The sequence below is a fragment of the Coloeus monedula genome, assembly GCF_965178545.1.
Source record: "Coloeus monedula genome assembly, chromosome: 2".
Classification (NCBI taxonomy): domain Eukaryota; kingdom Metazoa; phylum Chordata; class Aves; order Passeriformes; family Corvidae; genus Coloeus; species Coloeus monedula.
In genome coordinates this window covers 105,398,156-105,425,165 of record NC_138782.1, presented here as the reverse complement: position 1 = coordinate 105,425,165, position 27,010 = coordinate 105,398,156, and the positions used below count along the sequence as shown (strand labels likewise).

The window sequence follows — 27,010 nt, the reverse complement described above, 5'->3', positions numbered from 1 at the left end:
CAAGTAGTTCAGAAGGATTCAGCAGCTGCTTTTAAAGCTGGCTTAAGCCACTCCCGCATAAAAGTGAAGTTCTTTTCTTACACACGATTATCTTTAGTCCCCAGGGCTCCCCAGGTGGGGCATGGCAGGGCTACGAAAGCCAGTTTCCACAAAGACCACATTTCTCCAGTGTGGTCAGGGTGTCTGGCAGCAGCAGCTCCCTCAGACATCACTGCACATGATGCTGGTGAGATGGAGAATGGCGCAGTGTGGGGTAAACCCTGGCACCTGAAACCCACTTCGAGCACTGGCACTGTCTGCAGCATGCAGGCAGCCCTGCTCCTCGGTGCCACCACACACATGCAATGGCACTACCTGTGTCCTTTAGCAGGCATCAAACCTGCCTGTCGTGAGCCTCACATGTATTAATAATTCATAAGGAAAACAGCAAAGGAATAACCATGACTGTGCAACACCAACATCTGAATTGCTGAGTTTATTTTATTTTCTCCAAGGAAAGTGTCCGTAATGTTTGTGTTTTGTTCCTGATCATTAATGGTGTATTAAGGCATAGTCGGTGCACTCACGTTTTCCTTGAGGAACCAGCTGCCAGCACTGCGCCTGCTGCCCATGGCATCCGCTCAGCAGTGGAATTTGTCCTGAAAAGGGTCCAGGAAATTATTAAAAAAAAGAATAAAGGGGAAAAATATATGTGTTCAGTTATTGCTGCAGCCGCAAGAGTGAGGTGTTTGCTCACACCAGCTGGGTCTGGTGGGAGGAGGAGAGGTCTCTTCTCTCACTCCCATTTGGCCACTGCACCTTTGCACTAGAGCAGGGCGCACGATGGTCCCACAGCACAACCCAGAGGGAGCTGGAGACAGGAAGCCTGCTGCTCCTGCCAGCTGCAGGAAATGAGGGCTCAGTGTCCCCAAGAGGATGATGCTCCCCATCTCCATGTTGTGATGCTCAACACTCACCATTTCCCCTGGCTGCTCCCAAAACACTTTAAAAACCATTCACAACGACATCTTGCTCCTGAATGACTCCAGCGGAAGACAAATTCCAGCTTCAGGCAGAGAATTATCTGTACCTGTTCTGTTTCTCCCCAACCCAGTTCTGTTTCTCCACAAGAGGAGATGGGCCAATATCCTAGTGAGTTAGCTGGCACTCTCCTCTGAGCCTGGGCTTCTCCATGTTTCTTCAAACAAGCCTGATTTCTCTTATCAGAGAAAGAGGCTGCCTGCCAGATACCTCCTTTGGAGTTCACGACCACTGGTGCAGGCTCAGCACAGTACTGGTTACAACCCAAACCTCACATGGGAGGAACAAGGTGTTTCTTCTTGCACGTACCCACAATGGAGACACCAGTGAGACATGGCAGTTTGCATCTTCTTCTTGTGCAAACAAGTCAAGGAAGAATTAGAGGTGGTTTAGTACATAGAAGAAATACACGGCTGCTCTTGTCACTAAGGACAGGCCTGAGCAGAACCACGCACAGCCATAGCATAGTCACAGAATTATGCAATCATTTAGGTTGGAAAAGACCTGTAAGATCATAGAGTCTACCACTAAACATAGCCACATCTACATTTGGTTTTAATACCTCCAGGGATGATGACTCAACCATTTCCCTGGGCAGCCTGCTCCAATGCTTGATAACCTTTTCAGTGAAGAAATTTTTCCTAATACTCTATCTAAGCCTCCCCTGGTGCAACTTGAGGCCATTTCCTCTCATCCCGTCACTTGTTACTCATCCCCACCTGGCTACAACCTCCTTTCAGGTAGTTGTAGAGAGCAATAAAGTCTCCTCTCAGGCTACTTTTCTCCAGATGTTGCTGAAGAAAATCTGGATTCAATCCTGTGTCAATGTATATATAACCACATTAGGCTTTAAGGATAATATTTATTTCACTTGGAAACTAAAAAGCAAAATGGAAATAGTGACTGGAAAGAACGCTGTGTCCTGACCTGGGAAAAACAAAGTCACGCTGTGGGTGACTTTGACATGGCAGGGCCCTTAGGGCAGGACTTGTCCCTGCTCCTGTTCTCTGCTGCAGTGCAACCCCATCCCCAGGGCTGGGAAAGAGCAGGCACAGCCAAGTGCCAAGGAAAAACAGGCTCCCTTGCTCACACCTCATTTCCTGCAGAATGGCCTGGGTGACACTGCAGAGGCAAATTTCACCCAGGGTGTAATTTGTCATCTTTGCTGTAATATATCTGTGACCAACTTGGATTTTAGAGTGTGACCTGCCTTCTGCACTAAGTTCCCATACTGCTGCATGGAACAGTTTATGCAAAGGAAAAAAGAAGTTAAGGCAAAGGAAGCTGTCAAGGTCATGAGCAAAACAATTGCTCTGTTTTGGAAAGGTAAAAAAATGGTGGGGTGAGAGCCCTGCTAGCACAAGTGTGAGCAGAGGTTTAGTGATGCAGCTCCCAGTGCCAGGTACAAGGTAGAGAAGACACTAAAGATGTGTTCAAAGCTACAGTCCCACAGGCAGGGAGGGTTTGAGGGAGCTGACCGTTATCCATGGTGTCAGTCCCAACCCGCCCAAGCACCAGCAGCTCCAAACACAAAGGTGTGGGAATATGCGTGGAGAGGAGCAAGGAGGGGATCCTGCTTCTCACCTTCATGTGAGAGACAATTCCCTCTAGTGACAGCCCAGTCAATACAGGTTTTGTTTGTGATAAATTGTTCCTCCATCAGGAAGAGCCAGCTTGCTCTTAAAATAACCCACCCAACTGGTGGTCGTGACCGTGCCCGTCTGTCCTCGAAGACATCAAGCAGCTGCCATGACAGCTCCTTGCCTCCTTCTGGCAGTGGCTTCTGACTCATGTGACATGGCTGAAAGCCTGGGATTAACCCGACCCTCTGGTGATGCACTGGTTGCCCTTTAGCCACAGTGAACACGAGAGTGTTTAGAAGTGTGTCTGCCTCCAAACCATCTCACTGGGTACAGGTGGGCAACAGCTAAGGTCCGCTTGCAGGCACACTGCTCCCAGCGATACAGGCACGTCTCCAAAGCTCCTACAAAGAGATGCTCTGCTCTCCTCTCCCACCCTTTTCCTTCTTTTCAATAAAGCATCTCTTCTCCCAAAAGAGATAACAGCAATTATCAGGTTCATCAGCACTGAATCTGCCATGGTGCAGCCTGGGGAGCTCAAAATGCCAGTCTGCCCACTGGACCATTAAAGTCAACGGCTGTTCCTAACCTTTAAATATGAATAGAGGGTGCCCTGCATAATGGATCGAGGACTATCTATGGAGACCATCTGCCCCGTGCTTGCAGAAATGCTCACGTTGTTCTTCACAAGAGTTTATTACTCAGAGGCCAATGCTAAAAATACATTGCAAAGGGCCTGTTTTAAAAACAAATGGCCAATTCAAACTTGGCAAGGGAGACACAAAAGACTGAACCCAAGCATCTCCATCACCCACACTGGAGTTAGGCTGCAACCAGACAGCTTTTAACTTAATCTGAAAGGCAGTGACATAATTTTGAATTAGTTTAACAAGACCTGCAATTCATACAGAAAAGCCTGAATTTATGTAGCAATTAGCCAGAGCTTTCAGAGCATTAGATATCTCCATGGCAAGAAAATAATCACATAGGTTATTAAAGTGAGGTAAAAATGGACACAGTGGTGAGATTTTTTTGTGTTAAATTACTTTTGCTAAGTTAGACTCCATTTTTGACTAAAAATACAATTCACAAAAACACTTAAGTCACTTAATGAGTTGAAATTTTCTATTAATCACTTGGACTTCATTTCCCAAGTGATTAACCCCTCTACACAACAGTCCCTCTACAAAAGACATTCCTGGGAGCCCAACAAGCAGTAAAGCTCTCTTAGCTTTTCATTGATTACTGCATCAGTTTTGAACTCTGCATGCATCAATATTCAAATGACATTCTGGAGAAGGAGCCTGGAAATTGCTCTCCCCTCTGAGTCCTCATTACCGGTAAGGAAAGTAGAGACATCCTTCAAGCCAAGATGATCAAAGTTACCCAGTGACTGTGGATGCACAACCTCAGCCTCTGAAGCAGGTCTGATTTTAAGAGAGCTGCTTGGCAGCAGCAGATAAAATCCTTTCCAGTACTTAGATGGCCTTTTAATTAAAAGATTCCCCATATCAGAAGCCGCCTTTAAAAAGCTCAGCCTGGTTGGGCTTCAGAGCATCTCTCATTTTCCCCGGAATGCCATGCATGACCACCTTTCCTGAGCATCTTCCTTCACTTCTTCCTGAAAGGCAAGCTGGGAGCATCTTACTCACATAATTTGTGCCAGTCCCAGTGTGAAATAATATCATCCTGCCCTGAAGAGAAGAAACTCCCTAAAAGCTATGAAAACAGTGAGGAATAACAAAAAAACCCAAACAAACAAACAAACAAAACAAAAAACAAAAAAAAACAAACAAAAAAAACCAAACCAAAACCCACAAATCTGGAATTGGAAAATTTAAAGAGGCAAAGATGGAAGAAATTGGGTCCGATGAAGCAGGACACAATCCCAGTGCCTGCACAGGGGTGTGCAGGGGCTTGTCAGACCATGGTAGGCAGCAAACTGCATCATGGATACCCTGGCCCATTTCAGAGAAAAAATTATAACATCAAAGAAAGGGGAACTTTCTGTCCTCTAAAATTCAGATTCTTTCACTTTCTTTCTGCAAAAACAAGGTCAAAATAAGCTTCTGTAAGGAGATTTTTTTTCACCCCAAATGAGAAGACTTTGGGCTTTGTTAATCAGCTACTTAAACATGCTATTCACTACAGACAGCAATGGAAACCAGAAGAAGTGAGATGCCAGGAAAAGGCAGTAATATCTCCACTTAGAGGAGCAAATGAATGATGACAGAAGAAGTGCTGCATTTATGAATGCTACAGCAAAAGAGTTTTTACATCTTTGGTACCCAGGATATCATGCAATGCTTGACTGGAAATATGCCTGACTCATTTAAGATTGCACAAACAAGATTCAAATGTTGTGGTCCACCTCAGAGGTACCATCCCGGGACAAGGTCAGACACATTTTTTCACACTCTCCTGAGTACAGAAATGATAAAGCCCATGGTGGCCAATTCACATCTGAACAGCTGCTTTTGGACCCAGCCCATGCAAGAAGAGTCACTAGCGTAAGAACATCTGCAGCATCTCTAACACCACAGCATCTTCTGTCAGACAGACTGACAGCATGAACACAAACAGGCTGGATACAGGCTATCAGCAACCGTGGAATTACATTTTTTTCAATAGCTGGGGTTTATTGCTGGGCTCGCCCTGAGAAAGCAGGCAAGCTTCTGATTAACATCCCTCTTAGGGTGTTTTGGTTGAAAGGACTGTTGGTTTAATTGCTCAAATTTTAATTTCCAGGGGAAAAAAAAGAACACACTCTTTTGCTTGGCAGCACTGACACAAGTTTGTTTAGTCGAACCAAGTCCGACTAAATGTATTTCCACTTGGATATTGCAACCATTCCTGTCTCTTAATATTTTAATCATGTAACCACTACTAGAACATTCTACACAGCAAAAATCCCTTCATTACACGCTCAGCATTAACCTCAGGCCAAATAATTTGTTGATACTTCATTTTGCAGAGAGGGCAGGCTTATGCAGCTACTTGCCAACCTGATCAAAGTGGAGAAAACTGCTTCCCGTGCTACCAGTGTCAAACGTTAGTCCAACAGCAAGTACCTGGTACCTGTCAGGAGTTTTATTTTGTAAAGCTGTGGTCACAGTAGCCCAGCCAACAGGGCCAGCAGTTTTTCCTTCATTGCCTTGAGCTGCTCCACATCCAGCAGAAATTGAGCAATCTTTACCCTGGATTCAGCTGGGATGGAGCTGGATCCCACAGGCACTAACACCACAGCATTAACCCAGCCACAACAGTCGGTTCCCAAAATCCCTACATACTTACAAGGCAACATGTCTTGGACAAGACTGGGAGACGCTGGGCAGAGAGCCATCCATGCCCTTCCCCAAATACCTGACACTAGGAACTTGGTGCATGGTTTAGACCAAGACAGGCAGTGACAAGAAAAGTAGTCTTTTATTTCAATTAATATTTCTTGGCATTAGGCAGATATTAAATAACACTGGAATGCACAAGACTATTAACATATCGACAGCAAAAGGGAGGAGGTGTAGCCAAGTCGAGAACAGCAGTGCCAGTCACGTCACCTCGGGGCACTCAAAAGCCATTTAACGCAGCAACCACCATAAAGTAGGACTCCACTGAGAAATACAAAATGAGGATGAACTCCTTTCAGGTCTTTTGTTAATACAGTAATGCTGGAATGACTGACAGTAAAAATGAACAAATATTTCCATTCAGGAATTAAACAGAGTGAAATATCCACAAACTGCTAGTCATGCATTTCTTTTGGAACAGCAATTTGCTAATGCATAAATATCACAAAAAAACAATCTCCAAGATTTGAATAAATCACAGACGACTAGAAGAAACAAAGCTTGAATTCTACTTTATGCCTTAAATAGATGACCTAAATATTTAAAATTTTACTTCACCATATATATATAATTTATATATATATTAAAAGAAAGTAAAGACCATTAGATAAGTGCAAGCAATTTTCCTCAAAAAGAAAATTGGAACCATGCCCAGGAAAGCTGCTTTTTTTTTTTTTTTTCTTTTTTCTTGGTTTTTTTTTTTTTTTTTAAACTTTCTGCTCCATTCAGTCCACTTTTTTTTTTTTCATCATAGTAATTTCTGAAGCAAAATAAATTATCTACCATCTGCTATTTTGGGTAAAAGTCCTACCTAGCATCTTCTCGGGAACTACGGGAACATCACCTTTCTTACAGACTAAGTGAAGTGGTATCTCACCAGCCATCGAACTCTCTCGTAGCTGCATGTAAACATACCTTTCGATTAATGTTTAAAATGTGCAGAGTGAATCGTAACATTACGGGGAAGCAGAAACGGAGCTGCCGCAGGAGAACTGCACTGGTGTCAGTGGGGGGAGCGAGGGCTGGTTCGCTCGGACACACACGCACACACAATCTGGCAACGGGATCTTATCCGCAAAGTGTGGAGGGATGGTTGAGAAGGCATCCGTTTGCGAGCAAAGCTTGAAGGACACAAGCCGAGATTCTCTGAGCACACTGTCCACTTTCATCAGAATTGACTCGCGCTACTGGGGTCGCACTGTAACAACCGCACGATGGAGGGATCGCTCTTGGCACCTTTGATGAACTCTTCCAGCGACAGCTTACCTGGCGGAGAGGAAAACCAAAATGGAAGCAATTTTTTAAAGTCAGTTGTTGCTGCCACTATTGCTGTAGCAAAGAACCTCTCCTCACAGAGGCAATATAACATCTATTTAATCTATCGCAAAGGCATTGAGGGGAATTTAGTGCAATGCACAGCAGCTAAATCCTACTCAAGCCTTTAAGCCCAAATGCATTTTTCTTCTGCAAAACAATCCAGCATAATAATTGCTATTTCTTTATTTAAAAAGAGAGTCCCAAATCGAAAAATAACTGTTCTGGTATCATTTGGCAGCTTTTTGCTCAGAACCAGACTATACAAATGACATGACACACAAACACAATTATGGTACCTGAACACATGTATGCTTTGAAATGATGTTTGTATTACTGCAACATTTTAAACCTAAATATTCCAAATATCCCTACTTTGTCCTCTTGTTTCTTGTGACACACAGGGCTGAGCAGTGATGGCTTCTCTGGCACCTACAAGGTTGGACGGGGTTCTGAGCAACCTGATCTAGTTCAACATCTCCCTGCTCATTGCAGGGGTGTTGGGCTAGATGACCTTTGACGGGCCTTTCCAACCCTAACTATTCCATGATCCCATGACTCTGCAAGTCAGTTGCTGTGCCCTGCTGGGTGTACAGGAACAGGACGGGTTTTGTTTTTTCTTTTTTTTTTCAAGAAAAGCCAGCCCTGGGGGGGCTTGCCACCTACTGCTATGTGTTCCTCCTGGGCACTTCTGGTTTATACATCTTCAGTTTAGGCACGAGGAGCCAACTTGCATGGACCCTGTAACAGTCTGAGGGTCTGAAAAATGACCTCTGGAGGAGCAACCACCCCAGCGTCCCCTGCCTCCAACAGTCCCATGGAATGGCATGGCACAGCGTGGTACAGCAGGGAGGAAATATTCCATCTGGTCTTTCAGACCTCATCCTCGGGTCACCCAGCCCCCTGGCAGATTTTTCCCAAGCTCAGGACCACTCCCCTGCACAAATACCATCAGGAGCCCATGAGCAGCCTCTGCCTTGCCTGCTGGCACCAATACCCTCCAGCTCCAGCACTCTGAACCATGGCAGAAATAGGACATGGCAATATTAGTGAAAAATGAAACAGTTTTCCCTATGAAGAGGAGGACACAGGCATTCTGTATCCCTGACATCACGTCTAGTGATCTCCCATGTAGCTTGTGCATTCAAGCACAACGTACCCTACCCTCACACAACACCCCAGGGCCATCCTTACCCACCCCAAGCTGCCATGCTGAGACAGGACCCACATCTTGCACTTGGGAGGTGCCTGCTGCCACTTTTGGCCACATGCATCCAAAGAGAGAGAGGCACCAGCTCACTGTGCCAGTTTTCACCAGCCCCAGGATGCTACCAGCTTGTTGTGGGGACAGAAGAGGAATGACCCTGGTGGCCAGCACCCAAAACAGGTTGAACACGGAGGAACTCCTTTCCCAACTAAGCAAGAGGGTGAGAGGAAATGGCCTCAAGTTGCACCAAGGAAGGTTTAGATTGGGTATTAGGAAAAATTTCTTTACCAAAAGGGTTCTCAAGTATTGGAACAGACTGCCCAGGGCATTTAAAAGACATGTAGATGTGGCACTTAGGGACATGGTTTAGTGGTGGGTTTGGCCATTTTGGGTTAACAATTTGACTTGATGATCGTAGAGGTCTTTTCCAACCCAAAAGATTCTATGATTCCATGAATGAGCAAGCCTTCCTCTTGTAGAAATTACAGGAGCTCAAAAACCAGTGGCACACTAATTTCTGGCTTTTGAGCTAATGTTCCCAAACCAAGAGTCTTTAACAAAAAAGAGATCTCCTAACTATCAGGATATTTATTAGTTTGTCCCTTTCCTTGCATTATTTAAAAGCAAAGCCCAAATCAAAATCTATCTGCAATGCTCAACAGTCAGGGAAGAAAATTTTTCTAGCCACCAGACACACATGTGCAGATGTTATTCCTTGGCACTGCATGTCTTGCAGGGCTGGTATTTTACTGGGAATAGGATGATTTTATTTCAGCAACAAAGTGCAACAGATGGAGGATGTATAGATATATAGCAGATTTTGTGTCCACTACTCTGTTATGCATCTGCACACACTGCTAGTTTCCGCAGACCAAAAATATTTTAATCATGTTATTTTAGGGCCCTCCACACGTCAAGCCAGGGGATGAAGTGCTAGTTTGGATGAAGTCAAAGGTAAAATACTTGAGGATTTCAGCAAGGCCAGGAATTTGCCCTGGGGGCTGCAGCAACAGACACCAAAATGCAGCCATAAAAGTCTCTTAAATAAAAACCCTTCTGAACATAAGATAGCATTTTTTAGGTCTCAATATCTCAGTGCTAGAACCAAATCTTTGCTCTCACGGAGCATATCATTAGGACACAGCTCCTGATTTTGATGTGAGCAGTTGCCACCTCAGCCGCTGACAGGGTAATTCCCAGGGGAAACTCCACCTCAACTGGGAATAGAGGAAACATGTCATCAGGCTGATGAGCAGAGGAAATTGATCATTTTTTGCCAGTATTTTTCAAGCCCAAGGAAATGAGCCAGCTCAGGTGGAGGGGTTGTGACAGGTACACTGTCAGTAATTTATCAAGGAGCTCCACAACCTGTCTTGGGAGCTGCTACATCCCCCTGATGCTCATAGTGCAACAGAGGTGTGTGAACATATACATACGTATACATGCCATAAACATGCAGAGAAAATAAGTATTATGGACCCATGGGAATTTTTGTTTTCAGGTGCCCAACCACATTCAGGAGCCGTGTTACTGATGACAAGCCCAGGAGTGCAACTCTATCAAGGGCAATGGGAGCAAAACCTTGTGCCAAGTTTGTGCTATGCCCAGAGAAAATAACCCAAAGACAATGGACTAGGGAATTTCAGAGGAGCCTGTGCAGAAGGGGATTCACCCATAAAATGTTAGGGAAGGACTGGTGGACTGGTCCCCTCCCAGCCCCCCAGCAGGAAAAGTCACCCTGTGCTCATTGCTCAGTTATTCACACTATTTGCCATGGACCAAAGATGCTCAACGAGGTCAGGCAGAGACCAAAGGCACCAGTGGGGACATCCCTGCCCTCTCTCCCCTCTCCCCAAATTCTGCCATATACCAAGGCTGGGCTAGAAAACCTCTGTTTCTAGAGCCTAGGGAGGGGTGCCAGTGGCAATCCTACCGTCATTGTTTGTGTCCATCTGTCTGAAGATCTTGTCTGTTCGCTTCTCAGGAGTGGATTCATCCTCTGGCATTTTCATTACTGATGAAACCATTTTGTAAATTGCCTGAGTATTAAAAAAAATGTTAAAAGAAAAGAGATATAAGAAAAACACAACCCAAATGATAAAGCATGGGACAGAGAAAAAGAATTTAAGCCTGTAGCAATAAAAAAGGCAGCTGACCCTGGCAGGCAGCTGCAGAACCTTATAAACCAAAATGAATGGGAATTTCTGACTGCAGCTTTTTATTCTCCTTTCTTGTATTCATTCATACTTCAAAAGAAGCGCTGGGTCAGTTTAACTGAAAGTCAGGGTCTAGATTAATGTATGAGCACGACTGGGCTAAAATACAAGAGGCAATGCTGTGCAACCCTCTCTTCTGCAGCTGGGCTGAGCCATCACCATCCACCCAGTTACAGGTATGCATGTGGGGTGTTACATGGACTATGGTGAATATGAATATAGAGCAATAGATGTGTTTTTTCTTCATGGATGGGTAAGGAAATGCATCTTCAGATTTACAAGAACATGAATAATGATGAGACCTCTTTAGAGTGTCTGCAGTCCTACCCTTCCACCTAAATTATCCCACCTCAGCCAGGAGGACCAAGTGTCAGGGCACTGGCTGATGCATGACTCCCTTGCACTGCTCAGGACACACATCTCAGCTGCACAGTGTGTCCTCTGCCTTCAGGAGACAGACACACTACAGCCTTTCATCCAGAGTTCACATTGACTCAGATTTGAAGATTAAAAGCACTAATTTTGAGATTAATCAGGTCAGTAGAATTGGCATTTAGGGTTTTTTGATCCCATGAACATCACACTAAGAAACCCCCAGGGAGAGCTGCAGAATTTTGGCTGCAGGCCAGCTGCACAAGTGCTTTGTTCATGTCTCAGGCCCTTTCCTCATCTGCATCTTGTAGGTCCCACCATCTGTCTCTTTGGGTGCAATGGGCTCAGGAACCTGCCTGGGACAAGAGTGAGCCAGCTCAGCAGATCCCTCATCTCCAGCTCCAGCTGTCTGACGACGAAGCGGTTACAGCAACACAAATAAGATGTCCAATAGAGATAATGCCTCACCTGCACTATTTCTAGCATTTCCCCACGGCTGATGTACCCATTGCCATCCAGGTCATACATACTGAACGCCCACTTCAGCTTCTGTTCCAGCTTGCCCCGGGAGGTGACGCTCAGGGCGATGATGAATTCCCTAAAGTCAATTGTCCCATCGCCGTTAGTGTCAAAGGTGCGGAAGACGTGCTCCGCAAACTTCGACGCATCGCCATAGGGAAAAAAATTTGCATATATTTTTTTAAACTCTTCAACAGTCAAATGGCCCGTGGGGCAATCTTTTAGGAAGCCCTTGTACCACTCCTGCAGCTCGTGGTCTGTGAACTCAGTGTTCTCACGCAGGTCCTGGAGCACCTCGGGGCGCAGCTTGCTGTTCTGCTTCCCCATCCTCTTCTGGGTCCGGGTTCAGCAGCTGCAAAGCAAGAGAAAATCTGCCTGAGCTCCAGCCCCACTGGGCAGAGAGGGGCTGGGGAGAGGTAGAACCCTGTGAGAAACACAGACCCCCCTGGGGAAAGGGGGAAAGAGGAGAAAAAGGATGCTATAAATCACCAGGAAAAACCTCATTTAATTTGGCTTCCTTTCCTCTCCTCTAGGCTCTCCCAGTGATTAATATGCCGTGGAAGGGAGGGTAGTTTGGGAGGAACTATTTGGGAAATATTAATTTTTATTATTAATCCTTTTTATATGGGAAATAATAAAGATCTGTATTTTATTTCTCTGCTACAACCCCACCCCTCCATCACATGGCTTGCGATGCCCAGCTCTGGATTCCTCCACAGGCTGATCTGCTGCGATGACTGAGCGGGAGCAGGCAGGGACAGCAGCAGACAGCAGCAGCAAAGAAAAATTCATCTATTCAAAAGTGAAAGTAAATGCAGCTGAACAAGAAGCAGGAAGGGCAGGTGGCTCCGTGCCAGTCACGTTTGCATTGTCCGGATGTTCTTTGAAACTCTTTGGCTTACACAGCTTCTCCTCCCTCCCTGTATCCCTTGCCCCACAGCAGTGGGGGCTTGCCCCTGTGTGGTGGGGCTCGGCTGGTGCTCCTTGTGGCACCTGAGGATCACAGAAGGGTGCAGCAAGGGTAAGCTCAGCACAGCCCATGCTCAACAGCGGCACCCCAAAAGACTTCTCCCTCTTTGTTCCAACTGTGGAGGCAGCATGAGCAGATGGATCACTGCGACAGCAGCACCAGCACAAGGTGCTTTCCAGCCTTCCCAGACAATCAGAGAGCAGGGCTTTCTAAAGAAAAATGTTTAGCAGAACAACTCTTGTCAGGTTTACTGGGGTTTATGCTTTTAGAGAAGCTTATTCAGTAGGTTCTATATTCTGCCACAAGGGCGAAAATGCATTTAAATTCAGGATTTCATCAGGATGTCAGGAGAAGGCTGGGTCTGTCCTCTCCCTTGACAATACCCACGTTGTGCCACACAAGGTGAGACTGCCCAGCAACAGGAGAGCTCCTTTGGCAAAATGAAAGATGGTCAGTCTGCACTTAAGCAACAACAGGAAAAAACCAAAACCTTGGTAATTTCTGGCTTTTATCCCTTGCAGTCTTTCATGGCTATCCAGCAATATCAAACTGTGCTGCTAAGCTAGAGGCTGAGCTGCTTGTCCTTCCCCAAATTCAAGAAGCTTATTCACAAGTGTGCACAAAGTCACATCCAAACCTCTGTGACTGGTTTGCATAAATGATATTACTCTGCACAGACTATTGTGCCTGTTGGGTTCACTCAGAAGACAGGTTAGTAACAGGCCAGCACTGCAGACTACCTGGAAACTGCAAGAGCTGAGCAGCAAAGCATGCAGAGACCAGGAAAAATGGGCTAAGCGCTTCCCAGAGAGTAAAAATTCCAGGCATGCATAAGAACCCCAAAAAAATTTAAAATGCTAAAGGTCAGCAAAAAATAAGTTGCTCTACAGCAGAATGTAAGCTTGTTTTATTTGTATTCCACTTAGTCTGTGCACTGCCTCAGCAATGTAAAAAATCCACATCCTGCTCTGTGGCTTAATGCTCGGAGACAAAACCCAGCCAGCTGCTCGTTAGTTCAGTGCATCGGGCTTAACGGAAAACTCTGCTATCATTAGCACTTCTGTTTGCAAGAAAAGCTGCCAATATTTCAACTCCAAAGCTTTATTTTTGTCCATTATACTGCAGAGTTTTCTCGACATACCTGACATACCTCTGCTTGCCCCCAACACGCAGGGATGCTACAGCTCCTGGTCCCTGCCAGCATCACCCCTAGGAGAACATCAGGCTGCCCTCCAGTTACACCACTAACTTTAAGCTACTGCCACAGCCTTTCCATCTTTGAATCTTCTCTGCTCCAGATAGTCATCCATTGCAGTGCTGAGGGTGGAAAACACAATATTCTACTCTGCTGAAATCAATTTGCAGAAAAGAGCAGCTTGGAGCAAATAATGGATCAGATGTGGTCCTTCTTTTTAAAAAGCAGAAATTGTAAGAGTATGTTCCTGTCCTTGGGTGAGGAGGTGCCTTCAGTTTCCACTGAACTCCTTCAGTAAACCCCTTCACTCCATGATTCCCAGGTGCTTTGTAAGAACTAGTGTCTGGGTCGAAAAGCAGTCCCTGCCTCACCAACCACTGCCACTGCCCTGAGAGAGGGACAGGAGGAACAGTAGAGCCCACTTAATGCAGGAGCTGGGCTTTAAGCAGAAATTACCTCAGCTTTACTGACGCGCAGAGTTAAGGACTGCAAAACTTTCAACTGGTAGTTAAAAGAGGTTTGAGAAGGTTTAATGTAATTTCTCCCTGTTCCTGTAATACCTTTATTATTTCTATTCCCTTAAAAGTAGAGACCCCTAGACAACAGAGAGATAAGGTGATAATTCCACTTACTACATTTCACTGCTTCTCCTAGTGGTAGATTCATCCTGTTTGAAGAGATGCTCATTAAATATCAGCTTCAAAAGCTTTATACTCAAGCAATCTTTGCATTCAAAAGATTACCGGCTATTTCAACCCTTCCTCCTCTTTCACATCGTGTTGTAGCAGAAAATGTGCAATGCTCTGAACACAACCTTTTTTTGCATATGAGCTTTCTGAAAGGCTTCATAACTTGTTCAGCCCAAATGCAATCCTCCAGTTGTAACCAATTTGATGTGAATAACTAAATAACCAACATTAACATTAATTTATTAAAGCCCATCTAAAAAAACAGCTTTGATGTAAATTGTCTTGCAGGTAGCTCCTTCAAAATGAAATGCCTAAATATCTCATTAATCATGACAGCAACCCCTGCTGCTGGCATCCAACTGACATTTCATTCGATTGCTATAAAATGCTTTCATCAAATCACTTTCCAGAGGCTCAGCAGCTGATTTAGCCACAAGACCACTCAGAGGATGGCTGCTAATGGAAATCACAGGGAGCAGGGCTGGGATGGTCTGGTCAGTCCTGTGATTAGGGCTGTGTTTTGTTGGTTTTTTTTTTTTTTTTAACCAGCTAAGTCACTTGTTGCAGTGGGTGTAGAAGGCAAGACAGGAGCGACATCCTTGCACCCAACGTTGCCCTGGGCAGTTAGCAGAGACCTAATTCCAGCACAGCCTGCCTTTCCCTCATTTTCCATCACACCAGGGTGAAATCCAAGGAAGCAATACCACGTACACCGCAGCAAGGTCTGTCCCTGCTTACCTTGATGAGCAAAAGCCCTCAGAGCATCTGGCGCTATCACAGCAGTAAGAAAAACAATCACAGGAATGCCCTTGAGGTGATCAGATAAGGAAAAGCTTGGTAGTCTAAATGCAGAGCTGAGGACTTTGCAAGTCAATAACTGCTCATGAAAGAGATGCTCAGCCATGTAAGGCTTAAACAGCAGAAAATGCAGATGCACTTTTGTTCCAGTTTCACACCAAAATTTTTGTTAAAATTATGTGGTGCTGCTGCCTGCCTTTAATTCTAGCCAGGCTCAAAACTGAGCTGCCAGAGAACTCCTACCTGAAAGTAACCTCTGTCCTTCTAGGCTTACAAAAAATCAACAATAATCTCATGGCAAAAGCCTAGCAATGAGCAAAAAGGTCTTTTACGGAGGCCAAGACACACACTGGTGTCCTGGTTTCAGCTGGGGCAGTGTTCATTATCTTCCTAGTAGCTGGCACAGTGCTGTGCTTTGGATTTAATGGGAACAATGTTGATAACACACTGAAGTTTAAGCTGTTGCTGAGCAGTGCTCACCCCAAGTCAAAGACTTTTCAGCTTCCCATGCTCTACCAGTGAGGAGGTGCACAAGACATTTGGAGGGAGCACAGCCAGGGCAGGTGACCTGAACTGAACAAAGAGATACTCCATACTATCAGAATATAAACTGGGGGGCATTGTCTGGGGAGGGGGCTGATCACCACTCAGGGATGCGCAGGGCTCTGGTCAGCAGCTGGTGAGCAATTGTACTGTGCTTCCCTTGTTTCTCTTGGGCGTTATATCTCTCTCTCTTTTTATTATGTCTCTTTTCATTACAATTATTAGCATCATTATTACAATAAAATTCTATTTTATTTCAGTCATTAAACTGTTCTTATCTCAACCCACGGATTTCACCTTTTTTTCCCCCCAGTTCTCCTCCTCATCCCACTGGGGGCTGGAGTTAAACCACAACTCAGGGTTATGCATCACTGGGGTGAGTAACTAGAAAAGTCTGAAACAGCTAAAGTAGCAATTCTGTGTTTTTACCAACAGATGGACTGGCCGTCAGCATCCACGCACTGAAGTATTTGAAATGCTCGTAACAAAGCTCAGTGCATCCCACTTTCACAAGAACTCTCTGTCAACCACCAGTTACAGCCAGTAGAATCATGCTGTGATCATGTAACGCAGAGAGCCAGAGACCAAACCAGCTTTTTACTGCAAAGCCTGTGAAAGCAAAACCCCCCCCTTGAAATGAGCTCATGATGGGATCCTCTTAGTGAATCAGTCATGGCCGCAAAAGGAGGAATAACTCCTTAGAGATGTATTTCCTTGTGCAAACCCCCTTAGATACTAATTTAGTGCTAATAAAAAGAGGAAAATTGATGAAATGCTTGTCTATAGGACAGAGGTGCTCTCCAGCTGAGAAAGACAGTGCACAGAGAAACAGAAGGAATACTTTTTATATTATCTGAGCTATCTGCTTTGAAGGGGGGGGGGGGGGAAGGGGGGAGTGTAGCACCATTTCTCTTGCAGTGCTCACTTATATAGCAGAATAAGTGTGTCGAATCTGTTAAAGTCATGGAGCTGTAGCACAGTGCCTCCAGGACGGCAGGAGCCCAAAGAAAATGAACAGCCTAAGCCAGGCAGCAAACACTGGTCTGGGCTGGTCTGAAATGCAAGAACCATTTCAACAGGGGTGGAAGATTTTTGTAATAAAAGAGCTCTGTCACTGAGATTCTATTTTTAAAATTCTGATCCTTGTATTAAAAAAACCAAACAAAAACCCAAACAAAAACCTGTAAAGAAACAACAAAACCAACCAACCAACCAAAACCCCACAAAAAACTCCCCACAGGTAGTCCAAATGCAAGGTTCAGCCACTAAAGATCTGTGTTACCACAGTTCATGAACACACCCTCAAGAATACATTTCATGCACCAGTAGCACCAGCTCACACCAACTCAGCCAACACAGATGTGTTTAAGAAACCTCCGGCTCCCGTGGGCCAAGCTGCAAGAGGGAGATGAGTTCCCAGACACCCCAGCTAGTGACAAATGTTTAGGTAAAAAATGATCACGTAGCAACAGGCTGCAAAACAGGATTATAACAACATCCTCTGGACGATGCACTGCCGAGGGCTGGTCAGTGCTTCTCATCTGAGCTGGGGGGGGAAAATGCGCAGTTACATGGGCTGGGACAGATAATGAACTCCAGAGTGAAGAGCAGATTTTGTTACATGTTTTAATGTCAGTATCCTAAGCAACGAACGTTGCAACAGAGAAGGCACAGGATATACAAATACGTTGCTATAGATATCTGGTCCTGCCTGGTAAACTCATGTGAACTTCTTTCCTGCCCTGCGGCAAAAGCTGACACCCACATACCAGCCACTGCAGCACCTGTCTCATTTTCCCAGGCTGCAGACACAGGGCCAAAAGTAACACCTTTAGACAAAGTCTCAGTTGCAAAAAGGAGTATCTTCACCGCTTGAAAAGCTACTAATAGAAGCAGCGAGATAAAAGAAAAACATTAATCAATAATGCCTCGAAAAATTCAAACCCAGCAGGGTTTGAGATGCGAAAGGCTGGTGTCAAGAGGGGCTGAAGTTGCTTCTGCTGCTGCCTTCAGGGAAACAGAAGGAGAAACAAAACCTGCCAAGTGAAGAAAAGACCACTTTAAATAAATAAATAAATGGTCTTTCTAAATTATTTACTTTCAGTGACCATCTCTGCTTTTATTTATATAAGAAACATTGCTTATTTGCAACTTCCTTTCAAGTTCAATCCTTTCCAGAAGTTTATTAAAAATAGTGGGTGAAGGGGAAGGACCACCCTGCGTACCACCCACATTTCAGTTTCAGAAAACTCAGTAACAACTCACATATGTCCATTGAATGTCCTTCTGGAAGGTGGAGTGAATTGGTAAAGAGACCTTGAGCCACCTTACAGTGGAAGTTTATCCATAAACACATACCCAGGAGCTGTGTGGTCTTGAAAACCTGATTCCATGTCTGGGATGACAATCCATTCTAAATAATCACCTACCCCCTACCTTGCCAAAGCAAGATATGATTACAAAGACCCTAACCCTGCAAATGACTGTGTGAGATTAATATTTCCAGGCTGGCATGTTCATTTCATGGAGTCAGCTGCAAAGGCTGAAACGTAAGAAATTCCCTTACAGGTGTCTGGATTGCTCCCATCTATTGAAGTCACTTTGTTCAGGATTATATTCCCGATATACAGGAAAAAATTAGTCACTGACATAGAGCATCAGTACATTAACCTGAGAACCATTTTACGTTCAGATCATAAGAGTGTGGTGAAGAGGCATTTGCAGATCACAGTGGCAGGATCTTTCTAGGTGCTGGAGTCACAGCAAGGAGCCATGGGGTGCTGACACCTGCTGCAGCCATTGCTACCTGCAGTGCCCACCAACACTGACCCCCATCAGCAGAGGACAGTTTGCCATGGATGGCCTGGCTACAAACTAGCAAAAGAAGCACAAACTATCCCCAAATATTCATGAATTGCTGCTAATGAGTAAGAAATGAGACCCATGTTGGGACCAGAAGAGTGGCAGTTCCTTGGGGAGCTCTCCATGATGTTCTCCAGCTCAGGGAGGAGAGTTTATTACTGTAAAGGGCATATATTCCCAATGCAGTAAGAAAAGCACAGAAATATTTCAAGTAAATTAGGAAATTGGGTTAATTTGGGTGGGAGCAGTTTAGGCAGTAATGCAGCTTGTGATTGCAGACAGGAAAAGAAAATCATGAGTGGATTTTCCTCATCTCCTCCCTTTGTCCTTTTTTTTTAAACAAAACCAAGGGAGAAGCAGCCAGTCCGATTTTTTCAGATGCTGTGCAAAGTTGGTAAGGCTTAAAAAAATTACAGTTTGTTTACACAATATTGCAGATGAAGGAAATCCTGTCTTCACAAAGTCTTAGTGCACAAGGTCTTTTTCTGAGACAGTTCAGTTGCATGAGGAAAAACCCACGTCGTGTTCACTGAATATACTACTGTGATACATAATTTTTAATAAAACTCAGTGAGTGCTGGCCTGGAGGATAGGGGAAGGTGCCTGATGGGAACTGGGAAATCAGAAAGAACATTTTTAGAAAAAGGGAAGAAAAGTGATGAAAATTAGCACAAGGCACTGTGTTTTTAATATAATTAAAACCACAGAAGTAGCACAGTTGGGCAGTTTTGTCATTAGATTTTAAAAGTTTCCTATGATGCCTTTATTTAATTGATGAAGGTAAATCACAGAAAAATTCTCTACAGAATAATCACGGCCCTGAGAGAAAGGAACCCAGATTAAATTTCAGAAGAATTAGTCAAACTCTGGCAGTAACAAGAGCCAGCCAATGGCACCTGAGCAAATTCCGCAGCATCAGAGCCACTCCTGTGGAGAAGATGGAGAGTTTGGGGACAATGCCACCAGCTAACCAGACAACGACAGATGATAACCAGCCCTCAGGCATGGTCTGCAAGACCATCCTCACTGCTAATGATGCCTAAATAAAAAACAAAGAAAAGATCTGATATCCTTCCATTCCCCAGCTGCAGGTACTGCGCTGAGATAAGGGCTTAGAGGAATTATGGGGATTTCAGGGTAGCTAATTTGAAATAGAGCAGGGAAGAGAGCTGGTTTTTGTTTCAAAGAGTGAAAATAAACCTTTTTATTTAATTAAAAAAGCATTCTTTAGCAGGCGTATCCTTAGTAAAAAGATGCTCCAAAATGTGGCTTTGGAGATATGCCAACCAGCTACCTTTAACAAAAATTCAACATTAACTAAAAGTACTAAGATACACTGCAGGGAAAAAAAACAATCACCAAAAGAGAAAGATTCTTTGTCACCAACATGTTCAACCTCCAAATATATAGCTATTGCTAACAATTTCTACTACTAATACATGAGGGTTTTTTGTTCCAAAAATATTAAATCTAATATAAATGCATCCATTTATTTTATTAACCTAGATTTCTAAAGTATCTTTTAAAAAAAAATTTATTATCACTTCAAAATAGCACAAAAGCCACTAGTTAAATTCCTCGTAAAAATACACTCCACTAAACCAAATTTTTTCTTGAAACAGTGTTCTATTTTCCCTTCAGTGGTAAATGCTAATAACAGTAATCAAGTTGTTTCACACCTTTATTTTCCTGTTTGTTGAATGAAAAAAACCACTGAAGTTTCAAATCTAATAGCAAACCTAGAGTTTAACTTTTCTGGACTTTTTCCTTACAAAGATGTGAATTAAAAACTGAGACTGAAATAAGTACATGAGAACAGCCTCCCACCATAAGGAAGGAACCCGGTTCTGCTGGATGTAGCAATTCAAGGAGCAGAAGACCAAATTTTCTGCTGGTAGGAATCAGCCCAAGCTCTACAATAGCTAAGGATACTACTCAGGTTCATGAATGCGAGTGTACCAATCTCACAGGGTTTTTTAAAAATTCATTTTTAGAATCAAGGAGCCAAAATTGCAGTGACTACTAGCCTGTGCAGGAAAGCCATGGCCCCAGGACACACCCTGGACAAAAGCATCACACCAGGAACATGACGCAAGGCTTGTGTTCAGGTTATTATCAGGGCAGCCTTCGTGCCTTGAGAACACAATGGAAAGCACCTTGTGCTGGATTACTGCAACATTTATGCTGGTATGTGGACAGCCAGCTATCCTGCAATGTCTTGCTGTCCTCCCCGGGTGGCAAGGACTGCCCATGCCAAGGCACACCCGGGCTGGTGGCTCCCCACAGGCAACCACCTGCGAGGGCAGTTGTGGGCTTTTGCCCAAGGCAGTGACTCGATGGTGTGAACTCCAGACAAACTGATCACAGGGATGAGCAGAGCAGTGGTGTTCCTGTTAGGTGGATCCTGAACGCAGAGGGCCATTTTGGCCAGCAGGGATATGACAGACCATTTCTCTGGCTGTGCATGATGCTCAGGGATACAGTAATACCTTCTCTCATCTCAGCTTCCATCAATAAAAATGGGAGAATTATCTCAAAAAACCAGCAGACGAAACCATATGATTTTATGACTAGTTCCTCTAAAATCCATACAAAAATGGGCACCACCCCTTCACTGAGCTGCCAGAGGCAGCACAGGCGGGACTCTCCCAGCAGTCAAGACCAAGAGGAGGCTGGTGCAGCAGCATGGGCAGGACACTCCCACTCCCAGCCCACACACTTAGTGGCTGCAACTTCCATTAATCCTGAACACTCAAGAGTTTGATTTGCTCTTAAGTGCATTCACTATAAATTATGCAGAAGAACAATATGACACTTTGTCTCCAAGAAAGGGAGTGTTCCATATCAGAGGAGAAAGAAGAGACAATAGTATTTTTAAGGGCACCAAGAACAGCCCTATGAAAATCCTTTCTCTCCTGGCATTTCTGTGTAGGGTTAAACACTTCAATGTAAATCATCTTGGAAGCAAACCATGCAATCTGCACTCAAGACATCACTTTTCTCATTAACCTCCACCACAGGGCTCCATCCCCAGCAATACCCACACCAAATGTGCTTTTTTGAGCGCTGCGGGTGAGGGCTGCCTGGAGCTGAGCCTCTGTTAGCAGGCTGGGTAAGAAGCAAATGGAAAATCAAATCACGCTGAATTTTATATGTAAGTGATGCCAGTAGTCGCCAAATGGTTGCATTTTCCTCCCTAACTGGGTATAGTAACAGGAAGGAGATGTGATGGTTTTGAAGCAGGAAGCATCCCAACAGGCGTGGGATGAGGACAGCTGACCTCCACCTGAGACCACATATGGGGCACATCCTGTCCCCCCGCCTTGGTGCCGCATCGGTGAAGGTCTCGATTGCAAAAACAGGAAATGTGCCTTCTCTCAACAGTGATGTTGAAGATGGACATTCATGTTCACATGAGGAGAAGGGGATGGGGGAGAAAACCTACTCCTGATACCCCTTTTAAAATCACTCTCTCAGATGAACAGATGTTCATGAACTTCATTTCAGCAAATGCAAAAAAGAGCACCTAATCTGTAAGGTTTTACTATATCAAGCCATAGACAGATAAGCTTTCCTGGCTATGGCCACACCAGGATACTGACCTCAGCCACTTTGTAACCTCTTAATTTATCACTCTGGTCTCTGCAAAGACCCTAAACTACACCTGGTATCAACTACTAGTCTGCTCCACTTCTAGAAGGGCTAAAAAAATCCTACTAAACCAAATTCTGCATCTTTTGCAAACCAAGATCCACGCAACATCCACACCAGCCGGGCATTTTGGGTTTTTTTTCTTTTAATTTCCCTTCCCCAAGGATAACATTATCTATTTTTCTGGAAACTTTCAGCAACTTTTCTGCAGGAGAAGAAGGTATCCTGTGCAAGAAACCGTGTCAACAAGATCTTTCCGTAAATGCAACATTTGCGTAAGATCAACACAATAATTTATCATTTATTTTTCCTCTTGAAAGGAACAGGAAAAAAGTGTTTAAAGGCTGCGGCAGTGGTTAAAAGGAGAGCTCCGATGGTGGAGGATGGTGCAGGAATTGAAAGTTTCTGAAGTGATGCTTTCTCCTGGGGTGTGCACACATCATCTTTCAGCACACAACAGCAAGGCCGCTTCCCTTTGCCTTCAAGCCTGCTAACAGCTCTTTGTTGGCACTACATATGTTGAAAAGTGAAGGCCAGCAAATGTACCACCCTTAGGGTCAGAGGAGTCAGTTCCACAACTGATATAGATGTTTGGAGTCACACTGGCACTGGGGAAGAGGTTCCTGCCAGAGGAAGATGAAGTTTGATCTGTTCAGCTGAAGGCAGTCTGCACCGTGGAAGAACCAGGTAAATCCTCCAACTGGCACCTGCCCTGACTGAGCCTGTCATTCAGACTCTTCTTCCCCCTGCAAACACAGGCATGATCCTGCTGCTGGACTTCTCTGAGATAAACGCAGCATAACAGAAATAATCCCACATTTCCCCACCCCTGCTCTGAAGTAGGCAGTAGTACCTTAAAAGCATTTTAGGCTCTCGCATCTTTGTGGTTAACACTATTTTTTTAGCCTCTTGACCCTCTATTGCAGAGATTATGACTTGTCAGACCTATTTTGAGACCTCCTTTAAAATTCACAACTAAAACTCAGTGGCAAGAATCAGACAGACCAAAGAAAGGTCGACCCTCGTATTTCCTCTGCAACACTGACATTTCCAACTGCAGGAGGGATGGTGGGGCAGGGTAGACAGATGGCCATTTATACATCCCATAGCCCAGGACAGAGCTCTTCAGCATTTTGGTGCCGAAACTCTGTGTTTTGGAAGAGGAGAGGAGCCACAGCTAAGGATGACCCCACTGAACAATAGCACACAGCCCTGGAGTGCTGGGTTTTGGAGCGACTCCAAGCAGGGTGGGACTGTAAGAAAGTGGACAAAAGCTTTGGATAGAGATCTACAGGGAGGAAGCACTTCCTACTTCCTCCACAGAAAGGACCAGGGCTTTAAATAAACCTACTCCTGAGCTCTGCTGAAGACCAAAAGGGTTGCTGCTGGAAGAAAGTCTTGTCTGGCTGGGACCCGGCTGAAGGCTGATGAGGCTCTCCCCCAGGGAATGCAGCCACTCTGCTGCAGCTCCCAACATGCTGGTGGCAAGAGGGGGAGGCCTGGGCTGCCCACAGTCTCATTGTGACTGGTATCATCTAGACAAAAAAACCTGTAAAACCTCAAGACAGGGCTCTCAGCTCTGCCACCAAAGCTGCAGAGCCAGACTTGTCCCTCAAGCGCATCTTTTGATGAAAAAGGTAAATGAAAGTGTACATTCACACTTTGCAATGCCATTTCAACATCATGCTATTTCTCAGACCCATTTACCTCCTAGCCCTTTCTTGTATGGCCTATAGGGCTGCAGCAGCACCTTTATTCTGACGGACAGAGACATTCAACCTGCTCCATCCCCGCCAGCTCTTTCCTAACCTCCCCACCTCTGCAGCCACATGGGATCTTCCCCCCTTGCCTCCTTCCTGCCTCTCACATGGTCCCACACTTAGACCGTGAACATGGGATCCAGGGTTGGGCTATAGGTCGGGCAACAGTACTGATAAGCAAATGACTGGCACTGACAAAAAATCACCCCCCTCCTAACAAATACCAATGGAATATTTACTTTTCCTGGATGTAACAGAATCAGATCCTAAATACAGTAATACATACTTGTAAAGCATCCAGATCTTTCCTCATGAATTATCTTATCCATCCATTTTAGTGTACATATTCAGTTATAATAACCCTCATCTTCCCTGTTCTCCACCCTGAGCACTGGCCCACAGCAAGAAGCCTGTTTGTTGTTTTTCAACCTGTCCTTAGTCTACTAGAGCGCCCATTGCTTACAGCCCAAAAGAAGACGACTTGTGCTGTGCCAAAATTGCTAAAACTTACATCTCAGATATTTTTAATGGTCTGGAAGACTTAATAACAGAAAATAAGGGAGAGAAGGAAGGAGACCACAGGTTTGGAAAAAATCAGGCTCGACAGATTAAGAAGCAATGTGGAAAAAATATACCCCAACTTATATTCTCAAAACAAAAACAAAGCTATAGGCAGGTCAGAAAGAACTGAGTTGTGCACACATTTCTGCTACAGTAAGAAATGGCATTGCTCTGAAATGGGATCAAATAAGCAAACTTCACATTCCTGGAGGAAAAAATTATTTCATCAATGGCTTGGCACAAAGCAATTACCCACCAGTTTGGAACAGACATCTGTGATATTGACCTGCCGAGACAACCATTGAAACTGCGCTTGGTCCAAATTTGGGAGAGAAAGTTATCAACTCCTGTCCTGCTTTACAAAGGAGTGAAAGAGTCAAAACTATTTCTTGTAGCAATTATCTGCCAGGCTCTGGCTTCACTGGACAGCAAACTACTCTCAATAAATGTACTGTTCTTAAAAAGTTCCTGGATTTTCTCTACTAATTCATACCCCATGGCAATCTGGTGAGCACCCAGCTGAGGTGACTCTCTTGGGCTGAAATAAGGCAAAGTGCAGTAAGAAGCAGCCCATGCCAACACCAAATTTGCAGTCAAGAGTGAGAGGGGCAAACCTGCTCAACTGCCAGCCCTGGAGGAGTGGCATATCCACCACTGGCATGCACTGAAGCAAAGATGCTGAATGCCACTGTTCCTGCAAATTCAATATGGCAATTATAGTTTATTTCTCTACTTCTTGTTTCCAAGCTATCCTAATGTCCTATCAGCTTTTGTTACTCAGCTTTGTCCTAATGGCTTCTGTACAGAGCTATGTCAGAGTGGATGTATCTTAATATACTTGTGCTTTAATGCAGTCAATACTCATTGTTTTCAATATTCCTGAAGATGAGCTGCTCCTTTAGGTAAAACTATGTTCAGGCCCTGATATGGCAGATGTAGCATCACTCACTGACTTTCTTCCTGAGATTTATCCCAAAAGCCAGACAGGCTTTGCTCCCACCACCCCAGTCAAGGCCTCATTTCTGTACTGGCTCAAAATCATCTTCTAACTTGAGCTCAAATGTATTCAGTGCTGGCGACCACATCTGCCCTGGTCCCAACACCGTCTTCTCTGGAACTTCCCCTCTGCTACACACATGGATAGAAGGCCATCAGTCCCACATCAGCCTTGGCTTCCCTGGCTTAACTGACCAGGTTCTTCTTGCCTCCTCTCAGACACACAATGTCCTTTCCCCACGTCACAGAAATCCTCCCCTGCACTTAGTGCAGTGACAGCCTCCTGACCTCGGCACCGCACGCACCATCTCAACACCAAGTTTCCTTATCTGCACTGGGAGCTCATCCAAGAAGGGGATTTGCCTTTTGACCTTAGTGCCTTGGGTCAATCTGTGTTCAGCTCTGCCTGGGCTCTCCTCCACGCTTCCAGTGAGCAGCTTCTCTCCTGTTCAGGGACAGACTTTCCCTGTGTTTCACGCCTTTTCTGTGCCTGCCATCCTCAGGGATACCCTGCTCTCTCAGAATGACATCCCCATCTTCCATGCTGATGGCAAATGGCAGTGTCACTGCACCAGATACATTACCTGTGCCTCCCCAAATGTGGAGCTTCAAAACCCATCCACTGAGAAGGTCTAATGGATGAGATGTAAAACTCAGAGGAAAAATAATGTCAAGAAGTAAGTGATCCAGCACATTACTGGAACACCTCCATGTATAAAATCTAGTACTACAAGTCATACAAGGATTTTTCCAGTTTCTTCTCCAGCTCTCAGTGTCAGGTGAATGAGGAGGATCATTTCTACCACTCATCCAGTGCGTGAACAGGGAATAATAAGCTATTTGTTTTATAAACAAAACAGTAGGATTGTACAAAGCCAACCAACCAAATGTTATCACACCCTCAACTAGGGGAGACCACAATCACTCTCTATTTGCGGTTCAGTAGGATATGTCTACTACATACGTGTATTTCTATTTTACTCAAAATAAAGTTGGGGTTTTTTCCTCATAAAGGGTGAGATTCAGATCTGGCACGTCAGAGGGACAGCTGAAACAAACAAAAAGGCCATCAGGCAGTTTACCCTGAAAATACAGTAAAAAAAATCCCCTTTACTAAGCAGTAAAAAAGGTGACTGAAAACACCCCTGAATGCTACAAGCGGGCTGCAGCCCACTTGGAGTGTGAGGAGCCTCGGGATCCACTGAAGGGGCAGTGGAAGGAGTTCAGCAAATGTTCATGCACGCTGGATGCCTGTAGTCAAAGACAGATTTGCTGCTGAGAAAAGCACTTTTTTTCCCTTTTTAAAGAAATTTTACATCAAAAGAAGTGTGTCTTTGCTGCTCTAACCCATGGGTGAGCCCACAGGGATCGAGCACAATCCTTCCCCTAGCTTCAAGCACCACTCGCACC

General features: G+C 44.7%; 1 protein-coding gene across 2 annotated transcripts in view; it reads right to left on the bottom strand.

Annotated features, from left to right (window-relative positions):
* Positions 1 to 504: 504 nt before the first annotated feature.
* Positions 505 to 27,010, bottom strand: part of HPCAL1 (hippocalcin like 1) — a 69,389-nt gene continuing 42,883 nt past the window's right edge. Inside the window, exons 3-6 of one of the 2 annotated variants that reach the window (XR_014227344.1) lie at positions 11,525 to 11,927; positions 10,402 to 10,507; positions 6,863 to 7,213; positions 505 to 638 (exon numbers count right to left, since the gene is read on the bottom strand). Coding sequence is in view for 1 of the 2 variants with exons in the window: in XM_082302754.1 (XP_082158880.1) it covers positions 7,116 to 7,213; positions 10,402 to 10,507; positions 11,525 to 11,902 (582 nt within the window). In the remaining variant the exon portion in view is untranslated. Of the gene's footprint in view, positions 639 to 6,029; positions 7,214 to 10,401; positions 10,508 to 11,524; positions 11,928 to 27,010 lie in introns of those variants that run through there. The other variant, XM_082302754.1, reaches the window with a different exon arrangement.